At 35.3% G+C, this 12,800-nt stretch overlaps 1 protein-coding gene across 8 annotated transcripts in view; it reads left to right on the forward strand.

The window, feature by feature from the left end:
- Positions 1-12,800, forward strand: part of Pard3b (par-3 family cell polarity regulator beta) — a 977,771-nt gene that overhangs the window by 428,599 nt on the left and 536,372 nt on the right. For 6 of the 8 annotated variants that reach the window (XR_012447363.1, XM_074071526.1, XM_074071528.1 and 3 more), the window contains one exon: positions 145-254. The exons of the other annotated variants lie outside the window; for them this stretch is intronic. Coding sequence is in view for 3 of the 6 variants with exons in the window: in XM_074071526.1 (XP_073927627.1) it covers positions 145-254 (110 nt within the window). In the remaining 3 variants the exon portion in view is untranslated. Of the gene's footprint in view, positions 1-144; positions 255-12,800 lie in introns of those variants that run through there. 8 annotated transcript variants of the gene reach the window in all.

Consider the following 12,800-nt stretch of genomic DNA (forward strand, 5'->3'; position numbering starts at 1 on the left):
GGATTAATTTACAGGCATCCTAGAAATAGAATTTTTTTTTACATAAAAGCATGTTGTAAACCTTTTTAATTAAAGCTCATTGTGCCATGTACTTTCTTCTCACTGGGGTTCTTTTGACCTCTCACCTCTTATTTTGTCCTGCAGGCACTCCACTGCTGGTGAGGAGAAGCAGTGACCCAGCACCAGGGCTACCTGCTGATGCTCAGCCAAGCACTTCACACTCTGGTGGACAGAGCCTGAAATCTGTTGTTCTAGTAGGTATCACACTGTTTGTCTTTCTGATGAAAGATCAAAGTGCCTTACCCACAGACTTGAGCAAATTGATAATTAGATAGAGACCCTTTGATAAAATACATAGTAGTAATTATTATAGTAGATAGCATAAACTGTTACTAGTATTATAGTGAGACCCATTGTTCACATAGCACTGATTACGTACCAAACCCCGTTCTAAGTACTTTACATTGTCATCTAAACTTCCACATCAAGGTAAGCACAAGTTTTATCTCCATTTTATTGATAAAAGAATTAAAGGAGAGGAAGGCTTACTCATTTGATTCAAGACATACAGCGAGGACGTGGCATGCACAGGAATTAAACCCATTGTCTGGCCTCAAGACTGCATTGTAAGCCGGCACACTACACTGTTCACGTCCATTATCCTCCTGCTTCCAAATGCCCGAGGAACCAACTCATGTATTTTTGACTGTGTTAACACAAGGCTTTGTAAAGTCATATCACACAGGAAGGTGATACTATTTCAAGCTCCCAATGTTATGGATATGTAGTACCAGTATTGGGTTTCTAGAAATCAGCACTCAAATTGAAGGAAATACAATTATATACCCAAAATACTTCTAACCAAATATAATCATAACTGCTATACTTATACTTAATAGATTAAGTGGGGAATGATTTCCTGAAGAGATGATATCTTCCTTCTGTATAGGGCTGTGGGATCTTTCTGCTTACTCAGTTGCTTTGAAGAGCTGTAATTGTGGCTCATCCATCCAAATAGCTTGAGAGTTAGATTTTGATGAATGGATACATATCATTGCAATAAACAAATGTAACCATATTTTAAAAGTCTCCTAAAAGCTGGTCCCTTTGCCATTATCAGCCTATAGCACTTTAAGAAAGAAACAACATTTTATAGGTGTATCAGGATGCTGAATGAGTTAATAGAGTCTCCCACTTTGGCTTATAATTTTGTTACCAAGAGCAGTGCCCATGTGTATGAGGTAGGAGTCACCATATTAAACTATTGGGTATTTACTAATGTATTTGTGGCATTATTTTGGCAAATTTTCTTCCTGAAACAAGGAATTGTCTTGAAAGCATTGTAGCAATGTTACCTCATTATCCTATTTAAAATTCTATTCATTTTAGGATGTACATTTAATGGAACATTAATAAAAATCAGGTGTGTGGGATCTACTTTGAGTTGAGTACAAATAAAGCCAGGATGCAATATAATATTTTTAAAAATTCAGTGATTATATCATGTCAATTATAAATACATTGGAATTGGGGTAAGAGAACTATATCAATGAGAGAATTACATAAGACAGAATAAGTAACAATTTAGTGCTCATTTTATGATGAGTACCCTAAAATGAAAGTGTGTCTAATTAATGTGTTATTCTTTGCAGAAAATTCACCAGTTTATTTCCATGTTTCTATCACATAGGCTCAGTACTGAGACCAGTTGAGATGACATCAATATTGCTTTCCCTAAGAGGAAATCAGAGCTATTATCTTTCTGATAGATTTCATAGCCTTAACAAAGTATAGCATAAATGAGTTCTGAGTTGTGGTGTGAGGCAGGAAGATATATTATTACTAGCAACTATGCATATCCTAATTCAAAGAGAAATGCTGGCATCTCAGATTCTTGTATCTCACCCTTATGCAAGTTATCAAACATAGGCTAAATATCTCTATGTCAACAAAAAAAAAGGAAAACACATCTTTCCTCCTCTCTCTATAGTGTTCTTGCACAATGACATGCAGACTTAAGGCCCAAAGAGTAGAGTCTGTTCCTTGCCTTGACCTGGATGAAAAGCTGTTTTAGGCCTCTCTTGCTTCAATTATAAAATAAATTCAGTGAATGCTATAATACTTAATATTCCAAGGTGTCTTTTTTATGTTTCCACATCTAGAGCCAAGTATGTGAAAGGTGATCAGTATATGTGCTTTGGGCTTAGGAACAGAAGACACATGTGAGTCTAGGAAAAGTCCCTGTAGCTCTCAGCAGTTAACTAGCTTGATAATTAATAGTTAATCTAACTCAGCCATTCTATCTGTTCCCCCAAAAGAATATATCAGGTAATTATTTAGCTGTTCCAAGGTCTGGTTCACCCTAGATAAGTGACAAATACTGTAACTGCCCTGCTGTACAAATCATTTGCAAAGTTAGAAAAAGTCACTTAAGCATATCTATATTCAACATAGAAGAAAGATGCATGTGTGATGCATGCACATGTGTATTAAACCTTTACCCATGTGTTTCTGCATTTCCAAACTGGTGGACTATTTAGTCCAGAATAGTAGTCATTAGCCACAGAAGGCCTGATCTGAATTAAAATGTGTTTTAAGTGAGATAGGCACACTGGATTTCAAAGACTAAAGTACAAAAAAGTAATATAAAAGCACTCATTAAATAATTTCTAGATTGACTATGTTCAAACAATAATACATTTGGTACATTGGGTGAAATATATTATTAAAATTAGTTTCATGTATTCCTTTTTTTCTTGACATGGTCACTAGAAGATTTTAAATTATCCCTGTAGTTCTTAATCTATTTCTATTGGATAGCATAGAAGTAATAAAATGGTTTGAGATCCTTAGGGGAAGATCTTTGAGCTCATCTGTTGGGTGATAGGCCTTGCCTAGAGCAGTCCTGGTTCATGCCTATTGTTCTGAAACAATTATTAATAGCATCCTACCAATTCTTAGGGGTATCCTAAGAATATGGTATCCTACATATAGCCATATAGTTACTTTTATTGTTTGCTCAGAAATAAGGGAGCAGCAGCTTCCAAGGGAATTATGGGACTACAACAACCACAGCTATTACCTAGGAGCACACTGTAAAGGGGATTCAGTGTGGAAAGGCCCCAAGCTCAGGAGAGTGGATGTGGAGATTGCAGGTTCTTTTCCATGTCTCAGATACAATGATTCTATTACCTGCAGCTGTACCATACTTGATAAGTGATGATGAATATGGGGAGTATGTAATAATGTAGCCATGTAGCAACCAATGTGAAATATAATTGCTTTAAAAGCCATGTTCAATTTCATTTCAGTTCAATATCCAAAGCTGGAGTTAACAATCAGAATTTCTATCTCTTAAACAGAGTGTTCACATGTGACTAATTCACAGTTGGCAGGACCCCAGTGGGTTATGTTCAGTTATTCCCAAGAAATGAAAGTTACTCATAACCCATAGAATAAGAATCTGAAGAATGAATATTTGACACATTTGATAATGTTGAAAGATTTCCTTTAAACTTACAGTTGATGACTATTATTTTTAGTTGCACTTCATTAGGCTTACCATAGAGGGAAGATTTTCACTGATGCCCAGAGTTACTTGTTTTCAAAAAGTTAGAAAAGTTGTACTTTTCTGCCTGATTAAGTTATTATAAATTGGTTATTTGAGATGTACACTCTGAGACATGTTGGAATTTTAAAATAGGCCTAAATTAGAAAAATTAGATTTGCTGCAAACTTCAAATTCTATATATCTTGAGAAGCCACCCAATCTGTTGTTACTTAAAGTAACACCAAAAAGCATGAAAATTATTTCCGTTCTTCCTCCATTCCAACCAAGATAGTACAGTTATTATTAATTTGCAAATAGCAGTGGCTATTTATGACTTAAGACAATAGCAAATCTTATTCTACTGACTACTTTTGAACTAAAGAAGAGAATCCTGGGGACAGGATATTTCAGTGAGAGTCTGCTTATGGGAAGTCTTACCTTCCTTTCTTTTATTGTAACCTAGTGTTCTTGGCTTAAGGGCATGTCATAAAACCCGGTCCTTGAAATTGATGTTCTTGATTTTGTGGATGGAACAGAACTCTAAAACAGATGTGATTTTTTTCTTAATATCCGGTTAACTACTATGGTTGTTTTGTGTTTTAATGACTGTTTATAGTTTTAAATTTAACCCTTAAGGCAGATTGATCCTGCAGGGTGAGTAAATTAAAAAGTGGATTCCTGAAAATTATAGTACTGTGGTTCTCAAAGAGTAAAGCAAAGGACATTGTTCTAAAAACATTATTTGTTTTATATCACCAAAATTAAGAAAATTTTGGTCTGCACTATAGAAGTTTGTATGCTTTATTCCAAAAATAAGCTGGCAGATTTTGTGGTTGTTAAATTAGAAGTCCATGGATGAGTTCCAGTTTGTCTGTTACCTCTCTGAAGTTGTGTTCCATGTCATGGTGTATGTGTGTTTCATTAAAGGGACTCTCTCACTCTTAAAATTTTAATAAGAATACAAAAGATTAAGAACCCCTGTTTTAAAGGTTAGATTAAATAATGTAGGGAAAATACCAGTTCTCAGAAAATGAAAAATGATACAGAATAAGAGGTAGAGAATTTTCATTCTCTCCCTGAAAATATATATTAAGTAATTAAGGTTATTTCACCCTGTGAGCACTTTTCCTATCTAATACCTACTATGTATATTCACATAGTATGTAAATTCAAGATTTTAAGATAAGTAGAAACTTTTGAACTTCTGCTCTAAGAGGTCAAAAAGTCCTACTTATTCAGTAGCGCCACAACTGTCAGCCACTCTAAGATTAAGGATAAAGGATACAAGCTGATTGATTATGGAAAATCACCATGAAAATAAGTATCTCCAATTGTGCAGAATGTTCTGGGATGAGAACTGATGATACAGTGTTCTTTGGAAATGTTCTTTTTAAGCAAATATAGTGGCAGGTAAGCTACTAGGCAGAGAAGATTTCCAATGAATATCAGCATTCTTTTTGTATCTTGTATATAATATGATGGGGTATTGATTTCAGCAATTTCTTCTTGTATGGCATGTATCTTCCCAAGTATGTCACACATATTGGAATTTTACTAAGTGTTTCTTCTAGATGAAATTTTCTCATACTCATTAAAGAAATCATTGAGAAATTGCAGGTAATATTAAGTAGCTTTCCTGTTAGGATTAAAATCATCGAATTGCCACTGAGATATCAGATGACAATTGGTTGTGGGTTACTGACCATCCACCAAACCAGCTGACCATGACATGTCTTCTTTTGGTGTTTATTGTGAGTCTGTACATAATGAAAATTGAATGAGTTGATGTCAAAGCCCACCATAAGTAGCTATATACTCACCAGAATAGAATAATAGCTATAGACACCAAGGTATATTGGAAGGAAGGCTCTATCAGTTGTCTGTCTACCATTGAGAAGAGATAGATGCTGCACACCAAAAGGGAGGGAGAAATAGCATGTAATGTATATTTGTATTATTTAGAGATACTGAAGCCTACAAAAGGTTTTTCTTTTTTTCTCTCAACACAGTGATTTAATAATAGTGCTGGTGTTTGTAACTCCAGCTGTTCACGCTGTGTGCTGATAAGACTAGAGCTTGGAGACACATTGCAACGATGGTTTTCATATGGCTTTGTTTTTGAGAGATAAAGCTGCCATCCAATATTTCATGGAGCCAAATGTTTACTTAGTTTGGCAAGTTTAGGCAGCTTAATTTCTAAAGCAAGTTCTGGTAGAGAATACCCTTCAGTCCAATTTATTCTGCAGCAGAATTTTTTTTATCACATCTTGCAGAACTTGGTAAAACACATTTGGATGACCTGGATGTCTGTTCCATGAATAATCTAGGACCCTGGAAAACCTGATCCTTGTTCAGGTGTGCACTTCCTCATTATCCAACTTGGGTGTAGTCTAAAACTGAAAATCTAAAAGAAAGATCACTATTCAGAGGTCTTTCAGAAATTTAAAGGCTAACCATAAAATGTCTTCTTTCACTTTTTGTTCTGGACATGCACATAGTGAAAAATTGTGTTTTGTTTTCATATCAAAATAAACTAATCCCTGAGCTATCCAAGATTTCCTATGTGCCATCTAGAGAAACTAAGACACAATTCTTGTCCTCAGGAAATTTCTAGCCTAGTTACAAAGAACAGATCTAAAGTAAATAAATGGCCCTATCAATGTGAGCACAGATCAGATTACCAAATAATACATTTTTGGCAATCAAAATGAGTGTTCTTTGCTATTAGTCTGCACGTTAGCACTCTGCTTAGGCTCCCTAGCCCCTAAAGGGAAATGCCTTGTGCAGTATCTCTATTAGTTCTTATCTCCCTGCAATAGAACTGCTGTTGAGCATGCCTGCATGTTTTCAAAACTGTGAACTCCTCAGAGGCACTGCATTCATTTTTGTTTTCAAGCCCCCAGGCGCAGTGCCTGGTATGAAATAGGTTATCATAATATACGACCAGATGATTCAAACTTTCATTTTGGAGGTGGGCAAGATGAATTCAATTCAATAACTTTTAAGCAATTTAAACTCATTTTGTCAAAATACGTATTTTATATATTGAGTATGTGTTTGTTTATGTATATGTATGTATGAATTCAATTTTGAAATTCCCTGTTTAGCATACTATTTTTCTCCCCACATAGTTTCAGTATAGAATATTCTGCTTTTGGACAATGTGTTACTGTTTCTTCTTCATGTTGTTAAGGAGGGAGAAATGTTTAAACATAACTTCTCTATTTGATATTAAAATGTGAGTTGGTGGCTGAGGTCAGCAGTTTGAATTGAGACCCACTTTATCTTCTTAAAATTCTGCCAGTAACTTCAGCATAGGAATTGTTTTGGAGAAAAAGTAGAAATTATGGGGGAAAAAACAAACCTTGGTAATTCTACATGTGAATCATTTTGAAGACTAATTTTTCAAGTAACCCTGATAGGTGAACAAAGGATAGAAAATAGCCTGCATACATATATTCAGTTATCTGGGTTCTATCTCTGTCAACAAAATTGTGAGTTATGTAGTCATCGAGCTGGTAATCGTGACAGTTTTAGCCTTGTAATTTTCTAGTAACAATGCCTAAAGAATCTAGAAAACTCTTGCTTAGAAATTTCAGGACAATTTCCTTGAACATTACATCTAAAGATTTCTCCCTTCTAAATTTTCTTTTCCATCTATCATCTTTTTAAGAAGTTTTACTGATTTCAGCTGTTATGGAAGAAAATAAAAATTATGTGAGTAAAGAAGATGGGAACATTGCAAGGTGTTTTTTGGCAAAACACTAATGTCTCACTCTCATGTTAGCAGATCCAATTTGACTGTGTTGCTTGAAATCTGCTGAAGATGATGTTTAAAGTAGTTTTATTCTGAAGGTCAAGATTCTATGTCCTGATTGCATCAATAGCTCTGTGGCCCTGAGAAAATTATTTAAATTGTGGAAGATTTCCTCTGAAATTTTGAGAAAGAAATAATAACTAGGGAAACTACATGAACTGCAATTGTTCTTAGTGACTTAGACATCCACATTAGTGAGACTAGGAAAGCTTTTTTTGTTTGTTTGTTTTTCTTGAGCATGGTGTGATTCATAGAAGTCCTTTCTGAAGAGGGATTTTTTTTTTTCTCACAACATAGACTCTTCTGAAGTACAAGCTTCATTTTGGTTTCTGCTTTCAAAGTCTAGTCAAGGCAAATGACATTGTGCAGACATTTAAAAGACTTTCCTTTCTCAGGAGGGTGGCGCCTTTCCTAATAGCTCTGTGCTATAAAATGGAATTCTGATTTAGATGAATCACATTTTAAATGTAGCTACTGTGTGTGGCTTACGCTTGTAGAAACACAGCATCCTCATAAGCAGCATGTGAGCTTCTCACCATACAGTTTTTGATGTCTGATTAGATGATCATGGGGACATCTGGAGTGAGTTAGTTTTGAAGTAACTAATGTGAGACACTGGAGAATCCAAAGCCTTCTGACAGGTTTAAGCCAGCTTTTAAAAAAATCACTACTTTTAGCAAAACTTTATTAAGTTACAACTGGCTAAAAAATTTCAGATTGGAAATTTTCCACCTGCTTTTTTCGGTATTCTTCCCAGACAGAACTCTCTACTTTATAAACAAGAATGCCATTTGTTACAAAAAAATGACATGTGTTGCAGAATTGAAAAGGGATATCCCCCTCAAAAAAATAAAAGATAGGAAGTAACTCCCAAAAGTTAGAATTGGTTGACTTGTTCATGGATTGTCTTGTCATCGACTTTCCTCTGCCTTTAATTTTAATCTCTGACAATTACTGAAGTCTTCTTAATTTTAATTTGTAGATAAAATGTATTTGACATTTAGCTATGTTCTTGTGAAGATTTGAAGATAAATCAGCAACAAAATAGCTGGTATTGTTATAGTTTGATACCACATGTTTAGAAAACCTATCAAAACCTTTTACATTAATCTACTCAAAATTTTATTTGAATAGTCTCATAAAATATAAACATTGTTTAGAAGTTCTGCTATGTGTCTATTGAGGTTTCTTATCAAAAATGCTTGGGGCCAAAAGTGTTTTGAATTTTGGATAGCTTTGGATTTTGGAATATTTACATATACATGAGATATCTTAGAAATAGGACCCAAGTCTAGACATGAAATTCATTTGTTTCATATAAACCTTATACACATAGCCTGAAGTAACTTTACATAATGTTTTTAATGCACCTGCATTTTGACTGCAACCCATGAAGTGAGGTCAGTTGTGGAATTTTCCACTTGTGGCATCATGCCTTTTGAATTTTGGATTTTCAGATTAGGGATTCTCAACCTCTGCAGTTCCTTATTATTCTTTGAATAAAATCATTACACCTATAATACATAAATATATGTACACTTAAGTACATTTGTATACATACACGTGCACACATGGCTGCTGCCCTCCTGCCTCAAAAGTCACAAACCATTTCCCATGCCTCCATAATGTACATTAAAATTTCGTGATATTGCTTTGCAAAACCTTTTTTCTTCTTTTATTGTGACACAACGCACATAAAATTGATCATCTTAACCATTTTAAGCATAGCATACAGTTCAATGTTATAAGTATATTCATATTGGTGTGCCTCTAAATCACTATCTCTAGAATGCTCCATCTTCATTATTGAACTCTGTACTCATTAGATAACAATCCCCATTGTCTCTTCTCTCTAGCCCCTGACAGCCTGATTCATCTTTTTCTCTCTAGGATAGTAAGACCCTGGGAACCTCAGATAAGTGGAATCATACAATATCTGTCTTTTAGTGACTGCCTTGTTTGGTTAGCATAACGTCTTCAAGCTTCATCCATGTGTAAGAGTCACCTACCATCTTAAAGCTGAATAACATTCCACTGTAGATAAATATCTACATCTGTATCTCTATAGGTATAGATATAGAGATATATAACATATAAATATATTATGCATAATATACAAATTACATATTGTATGTAACATATATGATATATAAATGTGCTTTATATATGTCTATATAGATATAAATAGCACATTTTCAGTGTATATTCATCTGTTGATGAACAATTAGATATCCTTCACATTTTTCCTATTGTGAATACAGTAACCCCAACTTATTCTTGGATTTATCAAACATGGTTTTGACCAAATGTGGCCAGAAAATAAATAAGTTTTAAAAACCAAAAGAAATTTCAAAAACAAAAAAAATTAAAATTTTCATGTGCAGAGAAGCTGTCAGTCAGTCCTGCATTATCATCAGTTGAGTTTAAATCATTGTTTGATTTGCTGAGTACTTCCCTGCCCTTAATTTTGGGGAAATGTGTCCCCCCAAAACAAATGGTGCCCCCGAAAACAAGATATATGCTGTGGCAACCCTCCCAGGCCCCAAAAAGAGGGCATGTGACATGTTTAATTTAAGTGATAGAGTGAAATTTTTAGATTTGTTGAAAGGCAGCAAATCTTTTTTTTTTTTATTCATATGTGCATACAAGGCTTGGGTCATTTCTCCCCCCTGCCCCCACCCCCTCCCTTACCACCCACTCTGCCCCCTCCCTCTCCCCCCCACCCCCTCTATACCCAGCAGAAACTATTTTGCCCTTATCTCTAATTTTGTTGTAGAGAGAGTATAAGCAATAATAGGAAGGAACAAGGGTTTTGGCTGGTTGAGATAAGGATAGCTATACAGGGAGTTGACTCACATTAATTTCCTGTGCGTGTGTGTTACCTTCTAGGTTAATTCTTTTTGATCTCACCTTTTCTCTAGTACCTGTTCCCCTTCTCCTATTGGCCTCAGTTGCTTTTAAGGTATCTGCTTTAGTTTCTCTGCATTAAGGGCAACAAATGCTAACTAATTTTTAGGTGTCTTACCTATCCTCACCCCTCCCTCGTGTGCTCTTGCTTTTATCATGTGCTCAAAGTCCAATCCCATTGTTGTGTTTGCACTTGATCTAATGTCCACATATGAGGGAGAACATATGATTTTTGGTCTTTTGGGCCAGGCTAACCTCACTCAGAATGATGTTCTCCAATTCCATCCATTTACCAGCGAATGATAACATTTCGTTCTTCTTCATGGCTGCATAGAATTCCATTGTGTATAGATACCACATTTTCTTAATCCGTTCGTCAGTGGTGGGGCATCTTGGCTGTTTCCATAACTTGGCTATTGTGAATAGTGCCACAATGAACATGGGTGTGCAGGTGCCTCTGGAGTAACCTGTGTCACAGTCTTTTGGGTATATACCCAAGAGTGGGGGATCAAATGGTAGATCAATGTCTAGCTTTTTAAGTAGCCTCCAAATTTTTTTCCAGAGTGGTTGTACTAGTTTACATTCCCACCAACAGTGTAAGAAGGTTCCTTTTTCCCTGCATCCTCGCCAACACCTGTTGTTGGTGGTGTTGCTAATGATGGTATTCTAACAAGGGTGAGGTGGAATCTTAGTGTGGTTTTAATTTGCATTTTCTTTATTGCTAGAGATGGTGAGCATTTTTTCATGTGTTTTTTGGCCATTTGAATTTCTTCTTTTGAGAAAGTTCTGTTTAGTTCACTTGCCCATTCCTTTATTGGTTCATTAGTTTTGGGAGAATTTAGTTTTTTAAGTTCCCTATATATTCTGGTTATCAGTCCTTTGTCTGATGTATAGCTGGCAAATATTTTCTCCCACTCTGTGGGTGTTCTCTTCAGTTTAGAGACCATTTCTTTTAATAAATAGAAGCTTTTTAGTTTTATGAGGTCCCATTTATCTATGCTATCTCTTAGTTGCCGTGCTGCTGAGGTTTCGTTGAGAAAGTTCTTACCTATACCTACTAATTCCAGAGTATTTCCTACTCTTTCCTATATCAACTTTCAGTTTGTGGTCTGATATTAAGATCCTTGATCCATTTTGAGTTAATCTTGGTATAGGGTGATATACATGGATCTAGTTTCAGTTTTTTGCAGACTGCTAACCAGTTTTCCCAGCAGTTTTTGTTAAAGAGGCTTTATTTCTCCATCGTATATTTTTAGCTCCTTTGTCAAAGACAAGTTGGTTATAGTTGTGTGGCTTCATATCTGGGTCCTCTATTCCGTTCCACTGCTCTTCATGTCTGTTTTTGTGCCAGTACCATGCTGTTTTTATTGTTATTGCTTTGTAATATAGTTTGAAGTCAGGTATTGTGATACCTCCTGCATTGTTCTTTTGATTGAGTATTGCCTTGGCTATTCGTGGCTTCCTGTGTGGCTTCCATACAAATTTCACGGTAAATTTTTCAATCTCTTTAATGAATGTCATTGGAATTTTGATGGGAATTGCATTAAACATGTAGATTACTTTTGGGAATATTGACATTTTTACTATGTTGATTCTACCAATCCATGAGCATGGGAGATCTCTCCACTTTCTGTAGTCTTCCTCAATCTCTTTCTTCAGAAGTGTATAGTTTTCCTTGTAGAGGTCTTTCACATCTTTTGTTAGGTTTACACCTAGGTATTTGATTTTTTTTGAGGCTATGGTAAATGGAATTGTTTTCATACATTCTTTTTCAGTTTGTTCATTATTAGTGTATAGAAATGCTAATGATTTTTCTATGTTGATTTTCTATCCTGCTACCTTGCTATAGCTATTGATGATGTCTAGAAGCTTCTGAGTAGAATTTTTTGGGTCTTTAAGGTATAGGATCATGTCATCTGCAAATAGGGATATTTTGACAGTTTCTTTACCTATTTGTATTCCTTTTATTCCTTCTTCTTGCCTAATTGCTCTGGCTAGGAATTCTAGTACTATGTTGAATAGGAGTGGAGATAGTGGGCATCCTTGTCTGGTTCCTGATTTTAGAGGGAATGGTTTCAGTTTTTCTCCATTAAGTATAATGCTGGCTGTAGGTTTGTCATATATAGCTTTTATAATGTTGAGGTACTTTCCTTCTAGTCCTAGTTTTCTTAGAGCTTTTATCATGAAATGGTGTTGGATCTTATCAAAGGCTTTTTCTGCCTCTATTGAGATGATCAAGTGGTTTTTGTCTTTGCTTCTGTTAATGTGGTTTATTACGTTTATTGATTTTCGTATGTTGAACCACCCTTGCTTCCCTGGGATGAAGCCTACTTGGTTATGGTGAATAATCTTTTTGATGTGTTGTTGAATTCGGTTTGCCATTATTTTATTGAGGATTTTTGCATCAATGTTCATTAAGGAGATTGGCCTATAGTTCTCCTTTTTGGAGGTGTCTTTGCCTGGTTTTGGGATAAGTGTAATACTGGCTTCATAAAATGTGTTTGACAGTTTTCCTTCCCTTTCTAT

This window comes from Castor canadensis, chromosome 4 (genome assembly GCF_047511655.1).
Source record: "Castor canadensis chromosome 4, mCasCan1.hap1v2, whole genome shotgun sequence".
NCBI lineage: Eukaryota > Metazoa > Chordata > Mammalia > Rodentia > Castoridae > Castor > Castor canadensis.